Below are 22,430 nucleotides of genomic sequence, written 5' to 3'. Positions count from 1 at the left end.
CAAACAACGCATTGTCAGCATGCTTCTTTCATCTTTCCTAAATACAAAGGACTATTTCTCGGGCACCCAAGCTGTGCAGTTTTCAAGCTGTAGCTGTATTGGTGTGGGCAATTGTTCATAGTGATTTTCCCTTTCTTTCAGGAGAATTTCCAACTCCTGGCTCAGTACAGGCTGGTTCACCATGACGATAGCCCTGGAGCTGTGCGACCGGATCAATGTCTATGGCATGGTGGCGCCTGAGTTCTGCAAGTAGGTGCTCCTCTTGTGTTATTTCAGAAAGGATACTCCACTGTGGGCTGCATACTTGACGCCAGTTACTTTGCATGGTGATTTCAGGTTTCCCATGATGCTACCATGGAGGTCACACCTAGAATGGTCTTTTTGGTACTGCATGTGTACCTGTGCGTTATTTTGTTTGCTATACTTCATTACTGTGCTTTACAGCATTTTTAACCATAGTACGTCTGCTAGCTGTTTGGGTTGATGAGTCTTCTGCAGTGCCTTTCAGAGAGAGGTCAGCTCATCAGTAATGTGTTGCTGAGAGCAAGGCTGGCCTCCCAAACAGCACAGCTGCTGTAGGAACGACAAGAGAAGCAGGGCAGTGTCCCCCTGGAGTGTTAGGCTGGAGAACAGGGAGACATGACAGCAAGACACGCTTTTGCACTTAGGGGTGAACCACTGTCGCAGACTCCATTGCCACCACTTGAAAAATGGTCTTAATAAGCAAATGGTTGGACACGCTTGTAATACATATAAAGCAATCTGATCTCATCTGTCTCCCATTGCTTCGCGATGGTTATCAAACCTATTCCATTAATGTTGCATGCAGCGCAGGCAATCTTTGAATTTTCTGTAATCATTTCCTCAGTCCCCACAGAAAAGTGTTATGGTATATGTAGTATCGGCCAGCTTACACTGAATTACTAAGAGCAGCAAATCCACTTCAATGTCCAAGAATCTTCATAACTGTGAAATTTGTGTATTCTTTCATCTCACATACAGCAGCCATTCATTCCCTCATCGTTCGTCGCTGTTATTTACTCTGAAGCAGGGACTGACGACCTCATTTCCTTATGGGACTCAAGATTTCCTCTTTTTGAGCCCATCTGATATGAATTCATTATTATTAATTGTTAGCAAAAATATTCAAAATATATAAATAACAGGCAGGAACCGGGACACTGGCAGGGTCCAGCCCTGTCCTAGAGGAACTTTGTCCTGGTTTTGCGTATCCGTGTCTTGGAACAGAATGATTATCTGGGCTCCTGAGTGGCATGCCCAGTGCAAGGCCATCGCTTGGAGCACATGATGGGTTGAACTTGAACTTGAACTTGAACTTTATTGCCATATGTAACCGGTACTGGTACAATGGAATTCTTACTCACAGAAAGTCTCTCGATTGTAAAACAAGTGTAAAAAACAAAACAAAGTGCAAACAGTGCATAAAGACAATATACAAACAATAGACAAGGTGCAAGTAAACATGTAGACAGTTTGAATGTAAACAATACAGACGTGTAAACAATGACTGGAGATGTGCAATAGATAAGAAATCATAAAGAGGTAGATGGTGATGGTGTAGGTGTGGTCCGAGGGGGATGGCTAAATGCGTTCGCCTGTCTCACTGCTTGTGGGTAGAAGCTATTGAAGAATCTAGTGGTCAGTGTCCGTATGCTCTTATATCTCTTGGCAGTGGGGTGAGGAGCTCATGCCCTGGGTGGTGACTGTCCTCTGTGATGGCCAGAATTCTACCACGGCAGCGGTCCTCACAGAGCTGTTTAATCTCGGTGAGACCGCAGCCGATGATCTTCTGGGCCATATTGACCATTCTCTGCAGTGCCTTTCTTTCTCGCGTTTGAGCCCAGGGTTTGAGCCTGGGTGAGCTGTAAAGGCACGCAGTACCAGAGAGTTGGCAGTCGCCAAGGTGTTCTCAGGATCTCGGGTGACAGCTAGGCCTGGGGCTTGCCAGGGGGCTGTCGGAGACATGCTGCTTCTCCAGTCCGTGCCAACCTGGCGCTGTGGACCTTGCAGTGTGTGCACTAACGAACCGTCCTCGAAGTGGGCTTGTCAGGGGCGCTTGTCCGTGTGTCTCACTCTCTGCCAAGGGCACGTGACAGTCGGCGATTCCAAACCGGGTGGGTGTATCATCATCAACAACAACAACGCCTTTCCCACGTTTCTCGCTTGCTTTTTGTCTCCTCCGCGCAGGGAGCCTCACCATCTCCCCGTCCCTTACCACTACTACGAGCCCGCGGGCCCCGACGAGTGCACCATGTACATTTCCCACGAGCGCGGGCGCAGGGGCAGCCACCATCGCTTCATCACGGAGAAGCGCGTCTTCGCCAAGTGGGCCCGGACTTTCGACATCCGCTTCTACCAGCCCGACTGGAGCCCCGCGCCGGCGCCCGGCAACAGAACAGCAGGGGCTCTGCCCTCCTGAGGCCGGCCTCCTGCCGCCGCCACGGGGGGACAGGGGCAACGGAGGCGGATGTTTTAGGGGTTATCGGGGTGACTCATTGCCGGCTTTGGTTTGCGAACGACTGGGAGACGACGGACGACGGGGGGACGACTCTCTGGCGTTGCCGGCCTGCAGAGCAGATCCTCCCATCACCGTGACAACCGTAGCGGAAGCTGCTGGTGGGATTTCCGTGCCAGAGAACTACAGCGCCTCTCCGTTGGTAACAGGAACCAGCTAGTTAATGATCCTCGGTCGTACGCCTTTGGACCACGTAACTTTTTCATTCCACTTCAAGAGGTAAAATAGAAGTAATTAGTTTGCAGATGATTTATGACAGTCACTTTATTACCCTTTTATGCTGTCGGAGGCAATAGAGTGGTTTTGATGTATTACAGCTGTGGGCTCCTTGTGTTGCGTGTTTATGTTACTGTTTTTGCTAAACGGTCGATGATGCGGTGGCGCTCCAGAACAAAGCACTGCAGAGAGAGGCGCGTCCTCGCCTGTAACGGCAGAGGCCTGTACCCGTGGCTCGGTTAAACCGTCATCCACTGCGTTCCGCCTCAGTATGGGAAAGTGTCAGACTTTGTGGGATTTAGAAAAAGAAACTTGCTCAAGTCACGACTCAAACTTTTTGTTCGGATTTTACCGGATTTTTGCTTTTTCAATCCCACGTGAGCAGCAGCACCTTTTAAAGATGTCCCAGAACTACTCAAATAAAAAATTAAAATCAATACTTCAGTCGGTTGGGGAATTTGGAAGCGACAGCTTGAAAGGACAAGTTGAGAATTGCAGTGAACACTGAAATCTTACTCGATCTGAGCATGGAAAAAGAATATTTGTTCTCTTCTAGTTGAGCTATACAGTAATGCTGTATCAATTCTTTCATAATCTATTTTGTTTCAATATTTGATCATCGGATTTCCACTATCCAAAAGCATTTGATGTTCTTTGATTTGACCAGCCAGTCCGCTCATTCTCCAGCTAATTTTCACATTCTGCTCTATTTGAAAGTACTGTACACAGGCTTTTAAAATACAGCTCAGATGGAAATATTAAAGTGGTCTTTATTTGATATCTGACTTATTGTAAATGTTGGAGTGTTTATTATGACTTTCAAGGGGTACAGACGTTACCTGGGGACTGAAATTATAAATGACTTAGCAAGAGTAAAGGTACAACGTGCGCAGCTACAACAGCACCTGTATTTCTCCACACTCTCACACTGTTACAAAAACAACATTCTGAGACGGTGTCGGTGTCTGACTTTCATGCCTTGACATCCCTATTCCTGCTGCTGTAACAGCTGGAATCCTGAAAGTCTGGCGCCTGGTCTGTGGAACTGGGATTGGATTTTTCTCTAAGGAAAATCAGGTAACTGTTAGAATTGACACTTGGACTAGTAGTAATAATAATAATAATAATAATAATAATAGCTTACACTTATATAGCGCTTTTCTGGACACTCCACTCAAAGCGCTTTACAGGTAATGGGGACTCCCCTCCACCACCACTAATGTAGGTAAAGACACTAGTAGGTGTCTTTCTTCCCTCCAGAACACGGGTTTAAAACCAATGCCTCAGTACAGGTGCTGGACACTTGTGGGAGAAGCTGTCCTTCAGAAGAAATGTTAGACTAAGGCCACGACTCACTGTTGCCATCAGAACTCGAAGCCGACTGGTCTTTAGCCCGTGGGTGCCTACATCAGCACTCTGGCTTGATTCCAGATCAGGCTAGCTCGGTCTAGCCCAGCTTCATGGCTCCTTCACTTTAATTGATGAAGTAATTTCTCACTTCTGCGCCTTACCTACTGTGCAATGAGCCATTGGTACAGAATGGCTGTTTCTCACCCAGGTGGGGAGTTAAGTGAGTCTCTTCCATTATGTAAAGTGTAATGGAATCCTTCAGGACGAAAAGAGCTTTCTCAATCAAGCAATAATAACCGTTATTGTGTTTCCTGTACGAACTCCCAGTAGTGGAGACCAGAGAGATAACTGGTTATCTTAATGCCTAAGGTGTTCTCAAATTCAGAACTAATTAAAATTATCCACTTAAAGCCTCCTTGCCATGGAAAAAAAAAACAACAATTTCAGTACTTCTCCCCGACGTACTGAAAATCAAAGTGGTGTGATCTGAGCCGTATGCTCCCTGTATTGAATATATTGTAACAAAGACAATTCCTCTATGAACAGAGTCCTCACCTACCTATCCTGCAGTCCACTGTGGGGGAAGAGTGTTGATTATTTTGATTTGGGGGGCAGCTGTTCTGGGCTGCTTCTTTTTATCAAGTACGTCCAGAGTTCTGCTTGGAATTCCTAGCACTTCACACTTGGGGTGCCAGGGGAGGCGGAGATGTAATTAAACAGCTTCTCTATTCTTATTATGGGAAAATTCAAACAGAATAAAAAAATATGCTGTTGCTTTTTTGGGATGCCAGCAGGAGTCTATTACGGGCAAAAACTATGGGGAGCGTGTACAGTATGTAAGAGGCGAGTTGGGCAAATATGCCAATACCAGCCCAATAGTTAATTTGAGGCCTGAAAAATAGCCACATATTTTGATCTAAATGTTAAGGACAAAGTGGTGTTGCAGTGGGAGCTGATGCCTCATACAGTTTGATTGGTAAGTACACGTTGAGTGTATTTAACCCATGCAAACAGCCAGATTTCTCAAGGTGCTCCACCGGTTTATGTGCATTTCTAAATTGTCCCGATGAGTGTGCAGCACTCTGTGGCTAGAGTCTTGTTGTGTAAAATTGGTCTGGGTTCACACTTGAGCCAGTTGTTCAGGCAGATGGAGCATGATATACTGAAAAGTATCAGTTTCTACAACCACTGTACCAATATGCGGTACTTAAAGGAACTACTTCTTAACTGCAAGTTACAAGCATAGGCCTCCTGGTATAGCCAGTATGACCAGACTTGAACATGCATGAAGTACAGAGCTGAGTGAGAGGAAGTATACTATAAAAAAGTATACACTACATAAAAGGAACAGGTATTTTGTTATTCACAGTAACTGTGTATCTTCAGAACTTTGAGGACCAAAGAGAATTAATGGGGGAACAAGAAATGTCATGTGAAACCTGCAAATCAATTGCATCTACTTTCATAAAAAAAAAATGACCTTTCTAGCCATTTACTGCCCATAGTCCCTCAGTACTAAAGATGAGACTGCACCCTGTGTTCATCCATTATCGTTACGGAGATCAAAAATGTATCAGGAGAAGGAATTTAACCGTTTCTTTTTTCAAGTCTGTGAACAACTGTACAGAACCAGGTGACGGGCTACTTGGGTTACATCAACCTATCTCTAATCTTTCCGACTTAAAATGCTGAGCTTTTTAAGGAATTGTTTTTAGGAACTGTTTAGGAAACAAAACAGGAAAGAAGTACAAAAGCAAGTACGTTTTCTGTTTCTGCTTTGATACCTGACAGCTGCCATCTTTTACTTCATCCCTTTTGGTTAGTTGTAGGCCAGCTGACTTTGCCTCATTGAACTGAAATGGGCATACTGTACCTGCAGCACTGTCGTGTTCATGGATAGTGTTGGATCAAAGACAATAACCCACTTTAAAGAGGAAAGCATTCCAGTGTTTTTGTGATCGGTATTGAAATAAAAGAGAAAAATTAGCTGGGCTGTCAACAGCTGTACAATTGGCATACTAGTTTGTACTTTGCAAGATAATGCTTGCTTGTATTCCCAAAGTCATTTGATGGCTTAGAACAAAACATCTGCCACTTTTTCAGGCTCCAAGTTCCACAGGGCATGCAGGAGAGTTAGCGACAAATGTAAGATTGATACTGCTCTCACGGGCAAGCCTGAAAGCTCAAAGGCACTCACAAAGTTACAGGGTTTACTGGCAAATTTTAAACTCCCGATACTTCTCTTCACGTCCGCCCCACCCAGCCCTGTGTACAACTGGCTGAGTTAGCTGCTCGCAGAATTCTGGTCACATTCGGTTTAAGACACAACCCCAGATACCAGCCTGCGGTGTCTGAACCAAAGCCTCCAAGTGACACTCTGAAGAAATATCCTTACTAGTGGAGCCGGGGATGTTTCAGGCTCTGGCTTCAGTGTGAGATAGGGCAGTGCAAGCCAAGCTACCACTCCTTACACCAGCAACATGGACATCGTGCATCTCGGCTCATGAACAGCCAGTAATCATAAGCTGATCCTAAAAGTGGCTCGATACTTCATCTCCTCATTAAAGCCATTTCACTTAGCGCAAAAATTGCAAACCAAATATTTTGTTACAAACAAGCTGATCAGACGGCTGCACCTTTAAATAACAACCATGACTCGTGAGCTATGGTTCGTCATTAAAAAATGTAACCATCACCTAATCTTTGCACGTGAACCATGACTTGGGAGCTGATGGTTATGGAAGTGTGGAACAAGCTACTCAGCCATCTTGCTAAAGGCAATATCATGGAATATGCCTATGGACTTTCAGGAAATGGCTGGATAAGCTCCTTGGAACCATTAACAGCTACTGTACCTGCCAAATGGGCTGGATGGGCCGCTGCATCTTCTCATTTATAACCTTCCTCGTGTTCTGAAGAGCTGCCTGACGGATCTCGACGTGCTCCGTTCTGAAAGGCTGCCGTTCAAGACCTAGAAAGTCTTGTGCTTTTGTATGAAAGGAGACCAGGAAGCATCCAGGTTTATCACAGGACAGTAACGATGATGCGTTCCTCACAGTTGTGAAAGTACTTCTGGAAAGTGCGCTGCAGAGAACTTCTTGCAGCTTTGAAAACAATCGTGGAGAACAAATTTCCTCACTTGCCAATGACTTAAAGCAACATGGTAACGAACAATGCCTCATGCTTGAAACGACGTACGGAGCCACAAGGTACACTAGCCCTTGTGTCAATGGGTCTTTTGTTAATCCCTAAAAAATAAACACTGGTGTATTTTTTAAGTGTTCGGATATTCACCCATCCTGCAACACAACAGCTCTAGCTCCACAAGCATTGCTTTGTCTCTTTAAGGCCGAGCCAGTGCAGTTCTCATTACGCATTACCGAAGCCCACACAGACAGCACAAGTTCAATATCTTTTGTCATTAAAAAAGGAATCTCCTTCCCATGCCTCTGCCTTGGGGGCATTTTCTCTGCTTCTTGCAGCTCTGCGGTTAACAGGGCTTGCAATCTGAAATAATGGCACAAGACAAGCCTGGGGAGAACTTCTCATGTGTGATGCTAAAAATAGCCCCAGAGATTAGATTTTATTGAATTCCTCTATTAGCCTTTGTCTGTGCAGGGCCCCCTCTGGACGAGAGATCTTTAACAAAAGTTTGCACTCTTTGTTCTAGTGAGTACACTTAATGTTCAAGCCCAGACTAAAATCAGTGGCAACTTTAATCAGAGAAGGACTCCCAGCCCTCCTGGTCTCTGGAAATCTATAACCACGCCAGGTTTAAAACTAGAAGGCTGTGTGCGTCACCTAGGCCAATATTAAATCCCATTAGGAAGTCCTCTTCACAGAAACACGTGTCTTTTATATTTTGAATTTAAAGCTCTTCGTATTTTAAGTTGAAAAATAAACACACCACCACTATATTCTAGGGAACCCATCATCAGATTTATTCCACTTGTTACCTGAGCCATATCCAAGCCTTTGTATGTCACTGACTCATATACCATATGAAACACAGGCAGCATCAGTGTCTTACAGCAAGCTTTCAATAGCTACTTGCCCACTGTGATACATGGTACAAATCATACTACACAGTCGTGCAAATCGGTGTAACATATAAAGTTTTTTTCCCCAAGTGGAGTAAGTGGCAGATTAATCAAGCAAATGCCAGAGGTGGATTCGTTTTTCCCAAACTTAAAAGTTTATCCCAGACAAGAAGGAAAAGCATATAAGTAGGATGAAAGTTAAACTGTACTTAAAGATGTAAAGTAAAGGACCCCAAGTGGCTCACAGACTTTCAGAAGCAAAAGGAGTAGCGTTCAACCCCCCCCGCTTTTTAAATTTAATTCATTCCTTCATGAACACAACATATTTCACTGGGACACAGCTGGATTTTCCACCCAAGAATTTAAGTACAATGCAAACCAGTAAAACCGGACAGTGTGTACAGATTTATTAGTGATGTATAAAGAAAATCATTTTAGGAGGCTGACAAGACATCAGCTCCCGTTAGTTGGAAGCTGTTTTTTTTTTATTCAACAGCTCACAGTCCGCGACTGAGACAGTCTAAGTAGCCTAAGAAATGGCGAGGAAAACCCATCTCGTGTTCTCATCTGATCCATTATTCATCTTTCACTAACTACACGATGTAGCTGTGTGAAAATGTCATCCTCATCAAAAACCCTACCAACGAGGGACTAGGCAAAGAAGCCAACTGACAGGCAACCAAATCTTCGAGGATTTGCAAATACAGTATTAAATGTGTTCAAATCATTAGAATGCATCCATCTACCAATAGATAAATAGATGTCTAATTACGCCATATGTTCCTCATCTCCAGAGGAAGGCGATATAATTTATTTGCCTTAATCTGTACAACAGAAGCCAAACACAGAAAAAGATGTACACTGAAGGGGAATGGCCTTCATTTAAAATAGATGTGAGAATAAAAAGCAAAAGATACCGCATTTCTTTGAATGGCAGGAAAACTCAAACAGTAACATTACCTCAAGTGCATTGTGCCGTCTTGACAGAACAGAAATGTGCTACTGCTTTTCACATAAGTAAGCATGCTAGTATTGAAAAATGTGAAAGACAGGCCTTTACTGCAATCAAGCCTATATCTATATAACCTTGTACTACATAAAGTAGATATTAGCATGGCTTAGCCAAGTGTTTTTGGTACAAAACATCTGAATTCCTCAAGACTATGTGAAGCATTTATAACCTATGCAGTGTCTAGTGCCTTGTACAAAATGTGGTTTTTTTACTAACATGCTTACAGCACATTTGTTAAAATAATGAGACTTTTCTGTTTCTTCATGTAGTTAAAGATTTGGAGTTGCATCAGAAAAAATACAGGGATCTTAAAATGTCTGGATGCATTGGCACTGATATGCAACGCTGTGTAACATTGCTAAAAACACAATGGTCTTTTGTTTGCAAAGTACTATAATAAGCAGCAAATAACTTAAGCTGTAGGCATGACAACAAAAAGCACTTTAGGCAATGTTTTAATATACTCCCCCATCCATATATTTTCTAACAGCTTTATCCAATTCAGGGTCATGGGAGAACCGGAGCCTATCCCAGCAAACAACAGGTGCAAGACAGGATACATCCTGGACAGGATGCCAGTCCATCACAGGGCACACAGACACAAACACGCACACACTCACAGCAGGGCCAGCTTTCCCAGAGGCAGATTAACCTACCAATCCTGTGGGAGGAAACTGGAGCACCCAGGGGAATCCCACACAAACACAGGGAGAACATACAAGCTCCATGCAGACAGCACCCCAGGAATCGAACCCAGGGCCTCAGGGCTGCAATGTTGACCACTGCGCCATGGTGTTGCCCACTGTCATGCAGTTCTCAAAGTGAGTTACCTGGGTTCATACAACCTTCTGTTTCATTCTTATCAGTAGTAGCTCATGTGTTGCAACTGGAGCTGTTTTAGCTTAACAATTTGATCCCTTTGGCAAATTCCACTGATCCTGATTTTCAGGGATCCGTCACGGGAAGGAGGAAGAAGTTTAATTTTTCACCCGCAGTGACATTCACGAAGTCTACTTCCAAAATCACAAATCAGTGCCGGAGATTTTGATGCTTAAGAGCAGTCTTAAAATATGTGCTTCAGGTGTTTGATCCCATAGGTTTTGAAGAAAACAAGGAGAATTAATGTCCACAGGCCCAGGATGAATCCATCAGGAGGGTGCCATTCCTTCTGTCGGGGTTTCTGCAAAAAATAAACAAAGCTGATAAGTGATGGATTTGTCCTCAAAGGAAGCCTCTGAAATTAAAAAAGGCACCTCAGCACACACATCAGGATATGTCTAATGTGCAGTGATTTGTCTGCCAAATTGGTTTCTAGTTAAAAAAAGAGGCTCATGAGAGGCCCAACCAGTACAGGTCCTCATGAGTGCAGGCTGAGCTCTGCGATGCAGATGACCTGGGTTCGAGCCCAGGATTCTCCAAGTTTCAGCGCACAGGAGTAGGGCTTGGATTAGGTCCCTCTGGGCCCACTCTCCGACCCGGGTCAGTGACCCCCTGCAATTTGCATTGATGGCAACGATGAACGTACAGTAATCAGCCCTCCAGGCGGTGCCACCTGTCCCATCAGGCACTGTGCAGGCTGCAATGTGTCCAATGAAGGACACCCCTGCAGGTGGGCACGTCAGAGGAGAGTGTGTGTTAAAAAAAAAAATTGCGGTTCTAAATCTCTAAAAAAGTGACAGCAATAAAAGTTTAAAGTTTAAAACCAGCACCTCTGAAGAAGTACACCTCCAGAGCCAAATGAAACCTTAGCACATATATGGGATTCTCGTTTACCATCCCTATATTTACTCATCTAACATCCATCTGTAACAGTGGGTGTCCTATCCATTACAAATGCTATAGCCCCTAGGTTCCAATCTTTACAACACAGAAATAGTGCAGCAGTGTCCGGATAACAATAGTACGATGTTTGCCACAGTCAGGATTTTACCAGACATTATACCCCATCAGTCTCTGATACAAAGCGTCAAAGTTCAAGCCTCTGTGATCTGAAATTTTCTATTGTATAATCACTGACTGTGTGGATTTTATATTTTCAAATTTAATTCTTGTTATAAAACATGTCTACAGAAAAAGGCATTTCTATGGTAATGAATAGCATTTTTTTTCCCTTGGAAACGAAAGCATTGACCTTTTAAAATCTCTCCAATTTCACCCAGTGGGTTGCATCCCAAGTGCGGTATGAATTTCTGAAATGCTAACTCAGCAGCTGCACATTCCCAGATGGAAATGTGCAGCTGTGGATCAAACCTCTCATTTTTAGAGAAAGGAAGAGAGCAAAGCATATAGCTCGTGTCCTCTTTAAATGTGTGAAGACGATATTTTCACTTCTACCAAAAACAAATATTGGACCAGCGCTCTGATCAGTTGGAGCAGTGCACAGTCTAAGGTCAGGTTTGACTTTTTAAGGGGAGGTTCTGAATTTTGAATCTGACAACTGCTGGTAGCATGATGAAAACAATAAGGCACAAAAAAAAATTAAGTAGAAAGATGAATTGAGTGGGCAGTGTGGTGGTTAGCATTCCTGCCTTGCAGCACTAGGGTCCTGGGATCAATTCCTAGGGTGCTGTCTGCGTGAGGTTTGCATGTTCTTCCCCTGAGCACGTGGGTTTCCTCCCACAGTCCAAAGACATACTGGTAAAGCTACGTATTGGCTTCTGCAAAAATTAGCCCTGGTGTGAGAGTGTGCGTATCTGCATCTGTGTGTGCCCTGCGATGGCCTGGCGTCCCAAGCAGGGTGTATCCTGTCTTGTGCCTGTTGCATGCTGGGATAGGCTCTGCCTTTCCCGTGACCCTGTACTGGATATAGAGGTTAGAAAATGGATGGATGGATGAATTTAGTTCCACTGCTACAATTCATATCTGTTGGTCCTTATTAGCTGTCTAAATGCAACAATAGAACCAGCAAAAGGGAACAAGACACTATAGGAATGTCTGCTAAGTAACAAAAACACTCTACAAAACCAAGTCAGGACTCAATTTGATCTCAAAACTTTGAGAAAAATGACTTCTAATTACTATACTATCAGTTGGTATTCTAAAAACAGGTGTGTCTGTAATCCACAGATATCCCAGATTAAAAAGCAAACAAGCTCCACAATGGGTGAGCCTGTGAGAGGACAGGTGTTGATACACTAAAAAACTGAGAAGTGCTTCCTGCTAATATGAGGTCTATTTCAAGTAATGAGAGAAAATAATATCCTGCATTACAAAGTTACTCATCTGGCCAAAACGCAATTCTTAAAAGAACTTTCTAACTTTGCGATTTTACAAAGCACAGTGCTAACCGACAGTAATCGAACTTCTACAGAGAATTCGTATTAAAAAGTTCAATTAAAATACTTTAACACAAAAAATAGAATGTCATTTTTAAAGCCAATGTAGTAACAATGAGTGGAAACACTGTGATTTTTGATAAGTAATGTGAGTGTAACACGCATAAAGGAGATCATGTTTTTCCCTGATCTCAGGGTTTTCAAATTGCCATGATCTAATTTTAACCTCTTAAGGTGAATGAAAACATGACCCTAAAAACTGTGTAACCACCTGCAGTTATAAAAATCGATCAGGCTGGCCACTGAAAGGTTATAACAAAAGAACTGCCAAGAGAGAGCCTACAGGAGCATGGCAGCTATGCACTTGCGGCTATGACCTTTCAGTACACTAGATTGCTTTTTCTCTCGCTCCTGGAGAAAGCATGAAAGGTTCAAAAGCAGAAAAGTATTAGCAACACAGGACACTGCTCATCAACTATGCAAATTTCAAAATTGCTATTTTTTTCTTGTAAACAGAAAAGACAAACGTCTTTGTTAATTACTCAATTACAAAAAAACAGTCATTTAATCTGTTCCCTGTTGAAAAATGTCCACCCCTTATTTTATTTCCAACACGTGTGCCTCTGCCTTTAGCAACCTTGCTCTTTCTTATCTATACAAAATGATACTGCCGATTCCGTTCCCAGAAATGAGTTTGAAAATTACGGGTAATAACTCAATCTGCTCAAGGTGCCATCCTGACACAAAAGGAAAGCTGGCGAAGAAATAAATCATAAAAGAAACAGTCAAATGAATTGTGGTCTGTCAATGTTGCCGGCTAGGATAAAGGCAGTGCTGTAAATACACTTCTGTTGCCAGCTCTGGTGAGGCTCTTCTCTCATGGATTACCAAAGGCCATTTAAAATTCATAGAAAATACTCTTTCATGCTGTTCAATGCACTTCAATCGCATTCAAAGGAAATGAGAAATGTTTAATCAAAATTCAGCTCAGGTGTATTATTTAAGGAATGATGGGGGCTCACAGGTTGAGGGTGATCCGCCAATACAGTTATCTTTCCTCATGCATCAGCCCTGCTGTGGCAGATAGGCTCATGGAATATATTTTTCTTTCTTCTCCTTTCCACTTCAAAGTCCTGGTGAAGTGACACTTAATAAAACCTTAAAAGACTCCTTTGTCTCATTGCAATCTGCCATTGTTTATCTGGGAACACCACACACAGGAACTAAAATCTTTTTTTTTTACTAATGCGAAGGAAGACCATGATCTGTCAGCGGCTGATGAGATCTTTGAGTCGTCCGTCACCCTATGTATATTTAAGTTTAACCATAAAAAAAACCTATTTTTTTAGTGCAAATATCTTTTTGGAAAAACAGGCTGAGGTCGTCTGATGGATAGAGAAAGGCAGAGACAGACACAAGACAGTTAAAGGACATGAAAGTAACAGCACAATGCTCAAGAAGCTTATTACCAATGCGCCACACCCTCCTGTTTTGCTGATGAATGCCCTTTCTGGGGAGAGCTTGAGCATAAAGGTTGCAAATAAAAGGATGCCTTTTGCCCCCCAGCTAGCATGTGTGGCTGCTAGTGGCTTAATGTCCTAGTAATTGCGAGTTCCTTTCTTTAAAGGATCACGGGGAGGCAGCTTGCAGAACATGACTTCTGAGCTCCCACAATCCTCCCTATAAAGACGCGTGTCCTGTGTGCCGTCTTGAAAGAGCCTCAACATAATTTCCAGTTGAGGGTCTTGATCCTTCTGTTGCTGCCGATTGTGAGGGAGTCAGGATTTGAACAGGATTTTAACCCTGAATACCTGAACCAAGATCCTACATAATATAATCTCTGTTCCTGGCTAAAAAGCATCGGAGTGCCCCGAATCAGCAACATAGTATGATTAACCTGCACAGGTTCACGTCAGTGCAATTTTACATTATATGGCACTATTTTTTACAAAGCAGTAGTTTCAGCAATTACTGTTAAAATATAAAAGACTTTAATCATACAATCCTTCCTGCGAATCTGGCATACATTACTCTGTTATACGATTCTCTGTCAATTCTAAATTACATCAGTGCTTTGTGACCCTAAATCTTAAGAACCTTACTACACCTGGTCTTACAGGCATCTTCAAGCGGAGGCTCAAGATCATGTTAGTCTTGACTAACCGAGCGAATAAAGATTTAAATGGCTTAATTGCAATAGTTAACTGGAAGGAGAACTAGAAATCCCCATCACTGTCCAGAATCAGGGGATGGGAGCCCTGGGATGCTATAGGAAAATATGGCCCAAATATCAAAAGCACAGCTATATTATATTGGCAAATGCTATAATTCTGGATAAGAGGATACAAATGGTTGGGGGATTCTAGAACAAGCTTCCCAGCCATGTGGGTGGATAGACCTAGCAAGGAGATTCTAGATAACATCCTTGGATCAATCCCCTACCAAGAACCAAATGAGCCAGACTGGCCGAAGAACCTGCTCGTTTGTAACCTTTTATTCTCGTAACCTTCGGCTTTTGCTCTCCTGGATATCTTTGTCTCACGACGGACTATAATGGAGAAAAGCCGGTCTGCTCGTTTTGACTTAAGGAAGGAACGTGTGCTCAGGTGAGCCCCCTGCCAGAGAGGTCTTCAGAGTATTAGCCGCGCGGCCACCCACCCAGGCCAGAGGAGTAAAAACGCACGGTCAAGATAAAGAGGAATCAAGAACTTGTTGCTACTGCCCGACTGACAAGAGGAGAAAAACCAACAGAACACCACACCAAGCGCCGCTCATTTTGGAATGCATTCCCAGAACCCTCTTCTCTGACACTGCGATGTCACAAAGATAAATGAACAGAGAGCCCAGGTAAATGTAATATAAAAAAAATGATATCTTTATTTCAGCTTTATTTGATTAGTCTTTTCAAAGCTGTATTGAAGGGAAAAACAGACCAACAGCACAGCTCACCTCATCATTGGTGCAAGTAACCAGCTGTCAGGCAGAAGGCACATTAATCAGGTATTTACTGCTGCTCAGGAGCAGGGCTGCAGTGCTGTTGTTACCATGGTATTACCTTTAATAAAGGGGAGGGTTCTTCTCTTTCTGCAAAAGATGTCGTGTGTCCTGTGCATTAATCAAGGGTGAGGTACGCTTCAGGAATAAAGGACATGAAGCGGCACACATTAAAAAAAGACAACTTGTCTTCTTTCATTAGTCTGTACGTGGCAGGTTGTATTTGTCAGTGCAGAAGGATTAAGTAGAAGCTATGAAAATACTAAATCTCTTCACTCTAAAATTCAAAGGTTTGTGGCAGAAAAAAAAAATCACTATAGACTTTGGCGCCAAAGACAACCATGGAGCAAAGCACAGAACTATTTCCATTCATTCCACTGAAACAACAGCAAGGAAGAGTCAATTAAAAAGCCAAGCTACAGACGAAAGTATTAATTACAAAATATATCCACTTTTGTTGCTTAAGGTAGTGAAAATAGTTTGCTTTTAATTGAGAAGTATAGTAGACAAGATAATCATCTGGTATAAACAAAAATGCAAAAATGTAGGCAAATATTTTATTGCAGATATTTTAATAAGCTTTATTAAGCCAAACCTGCTGCTGCCACAGACAGCTATATCATCATGCTACATTTAAACCTTGAGAGAACACCCTGAAAATCTCTTGGATAAAACAATCTTTACAAGTTAAAATCAGGCTTTTGCGTTCAGCTGAACCCCTCTTTGTACCTCTAATTATTTAAAGATGATCATGCTTTATTTTCCCGACTGCTTGGCATTTCAGCCAGAGCCATTTTTCAAAACATACTGGAATGTCGTGGGAAGTTTTTCAACTTTAATTTAATGTCATAATGCCCCAGAAGAGGGAACTACAGAGACCTTTCTATGTACAGTAGCAGGTCTTAACCGCCATGTACTGAATATTATTAAGCAAGAAAAACCCTGGGAGCTTGATAATTAAAAATGACAAAGTTCTTATTTGCCACTCCTCCCTATTAGCAACCTGAAATCTTCTGGTATACATTAATGAAGAGATAGATAGTCAGTTACTTTCTAAATATAGCTGTAAAAGCAAACCAAAGTGGAGCTGCTTTTCCACCTGACACTTATTACAGCAATTTCCTATACTACTTTTGGAAAAAGCATCTGCTGAGTGATACCAATTAAATTATAAGCACTCAAAAGGAATTTATTTTTATAGACCAGTGAAAAACAGTATTTTACCCTTGGTGTCCTAAAAATAACTTAAGCTTTTTAGAGTTTGATACCAATGATCTTCTAACGATTGCAAGGAATTTCATTTTATTTAATTTTGCACTGTGAAAATCACTCCACTGGGCAAGAGAAAAACTCTTCTGTAGGATCTTGTCGTATAAATAAGCAGCACGTGGCTCTGGCAGTTCATATTTCAGAGGAAGGAGTACAGTCCTTACCTCTCCTTGAATGCTATGAGACGTAGCAGCAAAAACAGTATTGATTAGCAGGAACCAAGGTTTGATGGGTGTAAAAGAAATGTTTCAAATTAAAAAAAAAACCACAATGCACGTACTTTAGCTAGAGTAGCTGAGATCTTTTAAAAAAAGATTAAAAGAGAGAAAATGCCAATCTTTCCTTTCCTGAGGTATCTCATCCCAATAAACGAACACCAATACAAAAATACAGTTTGTTTTACAGGACAATGGCATTGTTTGCTCGCAATAAAAAACTGCACAATTGGACTTGCACAAAAGAATTTGACCTCTCTGAGCCGATAAAACCTGGGCCTTGGAACACAACCAATTTCAGCAGCTGATTGCGTTTTAGGGATACATTACTCAATAAACCCTCTGTTGCCAGCTGTGTGATGCTGTGTTCTTGGAAACTTAGTATATAATAAGTACATCAAATGTATGCTTATATGTAATGACAGGAACAAAAAGTGAATTTTTATGATAGGATGATTGTCAACTTTCCAAAGAACTAACAAGAATTCAGGAAACTGGTTCCGACTGAAATTAGAAAATACCTTAAGCTCGAATTCAAAGGCGGCCCAGGGGCAAACCTCCTCAGAGGAATCATAGCTACTGACCCCTTGCGTGCGACGTGGAGAAACCCAAATAAAAATATTTTCAGAGAAAAGGAGCATTTTAGAACAATGTCCTTCCGCGGCAAAGGGGTCTAAATCTTTATCCTAAATTTATCAAAAGATAAACTGAGAATGTGTTTGAACAGAACTGGGGAAAGGGGGTTTGCTGCACAAATATGCTCTGTTAGCACCGCTCTAAGCGCGTTCATTTTTGAACAACCGGTCATCATAGATCTGCTTTACTGCTCATAAGGATTCAACGAACACATTACAGCATACCGCACCTCAAGCTAGTACTTCCTGACAAGGGACAGTGTACCAGGAAGCACTGGGTCCATGGTGGTTTGCATGAAGTGCATATGCAGACAGATTAGAGACGTCAAGAATCCTAACCAGCATGGACACCAATGCAGATGTGGGGAGAACATGCAAACTCCACACAGCAGGATTTCCCAGGTTAGACTCCAAACCTGGATCCAAGAACCGAGAGCCAGCAAGGCTGATCACTGCACCACTGTGATGCCATATATACCTGAAGAATGCATAAAGCTAATGACGCAATGATACAAATAGTCATAACAGCAGTTGTGTTCAGAGTTCGGCTATATAGACCCCACAAAAAGGTTTACGTGACTAAACGTCACGTTCGGATTTAAGTGACTAAAAACTGTATGTACAGAACACCTCCACAGGTAGCAGGCTCCTCTGAAGCCCCGTGCTGGAGAACATAAGCAGACACCTCCCGTCACATCACTTCAAAACGCACACCGGAGTTCGTGTTCGATGGCATGCCTCCCAGAAGGTGGAAATTAAATGACATAAAAAACTTTAGTTAATTACTTTGAGCAGAATATATCTTGCGATATTTGGCAGAAATGTGGAAACCTATTTCAAAAAGGTTCTTTTGATGCTTCCCAGGTGTTTAAAAACATATGGCACATAAAGGAGGACATTACATAATAGTCTGCTGTCAGCAGAATCCCCAACCACTCATCCACACTACCACAATAGCATCTTTGTTCAGCCAGCACATAACTTCCATTAAGGTCCTCTGCTGACCTTGCCAACTTATTCTACAACTCTTAAAAAATCTAGTATTTTCCTATCCTTTTTTTGTTTACTTATTCATTGAACACTTATATCTAACTCGGTGCAAACTTATCCATCAATACCCCCCCCCCCACATATTTTGGGAAAACGATAGACTTCAGATATATATATTTTTTTAAACACTGTTAAATCACAGCTCAAAATCTCTTCTTTATGCCATAATATGACACGAAAAGAGACATTGAGACTGTCCCATCGGGATTCGGTCTTTCAGCGCAAGATTTTAAATTAGTTCCTCAGGGCGCCACAATATGTGCTTAAAGGCACTGCAACAGTAAACCCAACGAGTGTAAACGTATTGGCGATATTTCAATAAAAAATTGATTTCATTCCCCCCCCAATGAAAATTTTGGTGGGTTCTCTTCAGACTCTGGAGTAGAAGGAACGAACCTCACTTGATTTTCGGACCACGAAAGCAGACCCTTTTGGCTTTTGGGGTATGAAGGAGGGGGTGTCAGAAAAGTGACCCCCCCGAGATAACTGCGCTCATAGCGACATCGCTTCTTAATCCTTCGACGTCGGCTCATTGCGAGGAGGAATTCGGCAAGCTCTGGGACTCAGGAACGTGAGCCCCTGTGAGACCGGTTAGCTTTACCCTACCGCCGTGTTCTTGCAATATTAGCCCGGCTCAGTATGAGAGAAACAGCAGGGTTCGACATTCGGTGGAGGTGGAATCATACCGGAACACTTTAAGTCAGAACCCCTCCAAAGATAATCTAACCCCCCCCGAACGCGGGGTACAGCTCCTGTTTTTCAATTCCACACAGCCTTTAGTTGGTCTCTCTGCCTGCACCGGCTGTAAAAAGAGCACATTGACTTGCTGCCTGCTCTGCTGTTCATTTCATTTGTGGTGAAAGCCAGGCATGAAGACTGAATTTTAAACATGTGACATTTACAGCATGTTTGGCCATTTGAAGCTGTGAGAACTCAAGGGAGACCCTGCCACACCAGCCACTTCTCATTTTTAATCCTGCCCTGCGTCGGGCACATCAATTGCTTTCCCTCAAGTGAAAATCTCGGAGAAAAGGCTTAAGTACCTTTCTGATTGGGCAAGCTGCTCGATGGGGAAGCTTTGAATGAAGCTCACGTTCCTTTTATGTTTCCAGGTGGTGCTGCTTGTGCTAATCGAATTCAGCGTGCTACTTAGTGGCGGAGATCCGTCTTTTATGAAGACGCAGATCGCGACAATAGAGAAGATTTTGAGAATCGTGCAACAAATCCGACACCAGCCTTTAACATTAAATTGACGCACTTTGCGTGATTAGCTATTTGTTGTCCCATCAATCCTTCGTAGAAACATCCCACATTAAGCGCAGGATGATCCGAGAGCTCCATCATCACAGCTGAAGAATTGCATGCTGGTACATGGTGAGCCTTTGCCAAACACGCAGAACTCACAGTTAAAGTTTGAATGGAGCAATCTGCTAGAATACTCTTAAAAAATCTATTATTTATAGAAAAGGTACGTGAGAAACTAGCACTAGTGGATATTAACGAAAGACTGCATAGTGAATGAAGCCGCCTAGCTTCATGAGCCAGATGGGTGCTGCACTTCAGTAGCAGATCCCCATTCTATATGTGCAGTGCTTGTCGTCATTATGATGAAAGCTACTGTAAAAATGCATACAATTATAAACTAACGACTAAAGAAGAGTTACAAAATAAGCACGCTCCATTCTGCATAAACAAAGGCTACTATTTGAATTATATGCTTTGTTTGGTGGTTTAGGGATCAAAAGTCCTGTCCTGGAGTGCCCCTGTGCGGGCTTCTGGTGTGTTCACTAAATGGCATCATCAAGGAACTCTGAAGGAAGGTATTTTCATCTGCACAGCCATTTTGCACAAAGAAGGGGTTTGTTCCAAGTAAGTGTCATACTGATGCGCCTTTGGGAACAATCCACACACTGCATGAAGATACAGTAATGTGAAAAGTCCAACTTGTTATTACTATCCCTGCACAACAACTAAAGAACAGAAGAGTAAAATGAGAAGAGAAAAAGTATATATTGTAAATGTAAAAAAATGTGGTTATAATACATCATAGTCAACTCTGGATGTTATAGATCAAGTTCAAATACAGATCTACACAACTTGAAACGTATTAATCGAGTGAGTTTTTAATGTGGACTGACCTGATGGATAATCTCAGCCACAGGCAGCTGTTGAACATACGTCTGTGGCTCAGATGATGTCATGATTGTCGCAGGCCTGAAAAAAACAAAATAACACTTGACAATGAAAATACATCCACAGGCAAGACATGAGACACAAAATAACACACATGGGTTGAGAAGACATTTTAAATTCAATAACAAGAGTACTCTATTGCTGGGGTGCCCAGTCCTGGTTGCCCACACACCTGCTGGTCTTCATTCCAGCCCAGTTTGAAGAACAGAACTGAAGCCTTAATTGAACTAATTGAACTTGTTTGATTTGAATATTTGCAAGTTTGTTTGTTGATTTTTTTCCTACTCGGAAGTTTGGAATTTTAAGTTTACTTATGAAATGCAATAATTAAAATGCAGCCTCCTACCCGTTTAAGAGATGAAAACGGGCAAACAATTAAAATCAACCCATTCAATTCAGGCTGCTAGTGTAACGCAGGTCATCTGGAACAAAACCCTGCAGGTTTTTTGGCCTCCAGGACCAGAACTGTGAGCCCCTGCTCTATTGCAGACGAACACACAATCAAACAGCAGAGTAAATGAAGCAGCTCCATTAGGCAAGCAATGGAGCCAACGTGTCGTCACAAGACTACAGAAAGCAATATACAATCGCAAAAGTATTCAATGCAGGCTGGAGAACCTGTCTGTGTGGAGTTTACAAGTTTGCCCTGAGCTCACAAGGGTGTTTTGCAGACACTCCCAAAAACATGCTGGCTAGATTTGATTGGCTCCTCTAAAGTGTCCCTTCTTCTGAGGTCCTGTGATGGACTGGTGCCCTATCCCAACCATGGTGAGCGCTGGGGTGCTTTCAGAGCTGGTTCACACCCTGCACTCCCAGGGGAGACTCCCGCACAAGGGGTATTCAGATATCAGAAGGATGGAAAGGCCTCGACTCCTGGAGGCCGTACAAACAGCTTAGCATTTGTGATGAGACCTTGCCGCAGGAAAAGAAATACAAAACATTTCCCATCTGGCTGCACAGGGTGCACTGAACAGCTTCTTAAGGTTTGCAAATTGTAGAGGATATGCACAGCAGATAAGTCATTAGTGTGCTAAACTGGAATTCTTGGTCTCAGCTTTACACTTATTGATTTCCAAAATTAGAATCTAATTAATTTTGGGTTGCACTGTACAGGAGAAAGCTTAGTTCATCCGCGATACTGACGCATCAGGGAACTCAGTATAGGAAGGTGCTTTAAAAAAAAAAGTTAAAAGATTTATATTTGCACAAAAATTCCACTGCTGCCGAGCCATTACCCTGACATACAGCACATCGATGACCATTACCTAGGGCAAACAGAAAAAAGCTCAATTAATTCATCTGGCACTTCCACACTACAAACTTGAGTGTTGTGTAGGATGGGAATACAATGTGAACCAGTAGAGAGCAAAACCTTGAAGAAAATCATTGAGGAGGTATACCTTTTTATACTTAATATATTTTTCTGTTAAAGCACTTAAATAACTAGCCTTGGATACATATTACCCAGATAGCAATAAAAAAGTAATGCAAAGTGAAAAGTAAGATTTATCCACATCTTATTTCCTCCTGTTAAAAGCAAATTCATTTTTGAACCGATGGGATCGGCTTTGGTTTTACTGAGCAGGAGATCCAGCTTGCCTGCTCCTAAACTAACCTGGCATATCATTCGCCCGTGCCACCTCCC

At 42.4% G+C, this 22,430-nt stretch overlaps 2 protein-coding genes across 2 annotated transcripts in view; one reads left to right on the top strand and one right to left on the bottom strand.

Moving 5' to 3' along the window:
- Window positions 1-3,537, top strand: part of st6galnac5a (ST6 (alpha-N-acetyl-neuraminyl-2,3-beta-galactosyl-1,3)-N-acetylgalactosaminide alpha-2,6-sialyltransferase 5a) — a 42,536-nt gene extending 38,999 nt beyond the window's left edge. Inside the window, exons 4-5 of the mRNA XM_088597969.1 lie at window positions 142-249; window positions 2,209-3,537. Coding sequence (XP_088454095.1) covers window positions 142-249; window positions 2,209-2,440 — 340 coding nt within the window. The 3' untranslated portion in view covers window positions 2,441-3,537. The remainder of the gene's footprint in view (window positions 1-141; window positions 250-2,208) is intronic.
- A 4,482-nt stretch (window positions 3,538-8,019) lies between these two features.
- Window positions 8,020-22,430, bottom strand: part of pigk (phosphatidylinositol glycan anchor biosynthesis, class K) — a 34,572-nt gene continuing 20,161 nt past the window's right edge. Inside the window, exons 10-11 of the mRNA XM_088597968.1 lie at window positions 20,731-20,806; window positions 8,020-10,334 (exon numbers count right to left, since the gene is read on the bottom strand). Of these exons, the coding sequence (XP_088454094.1) occupies window positions 10,218-10,334; window positions 20,731-20,806 (193 nt within the window). The 3' untranslated portion in view covers window positions 8,020-10,217. The remainder of the gene's footprint in view (window positions 10,335-20,730; window positions 20,807-22,430) is intronic.

This window comes from Lepisosteus platostomus, chromosome 11 (assembly GCF_059453375.1).
Source record: "Lepisosteus platostomus isolate fLepPlt1 chromosome 11, fLepPlt1.hap1, whole genome shotgun sequence".
Taxonomy (NCBI): domain Eukaryota; kingdom Metazoa; phylum Chordata; class Actinopteri; order Semionotiformes; family Lepisosteidae; genus Lepisosteus; species Lepisosteus platostomus.
The sequence above is the reverse complement of the archived record's forward strand: the minus strand, read 5'-3'. Positions and strand labels throughout refer to the sequence as shown.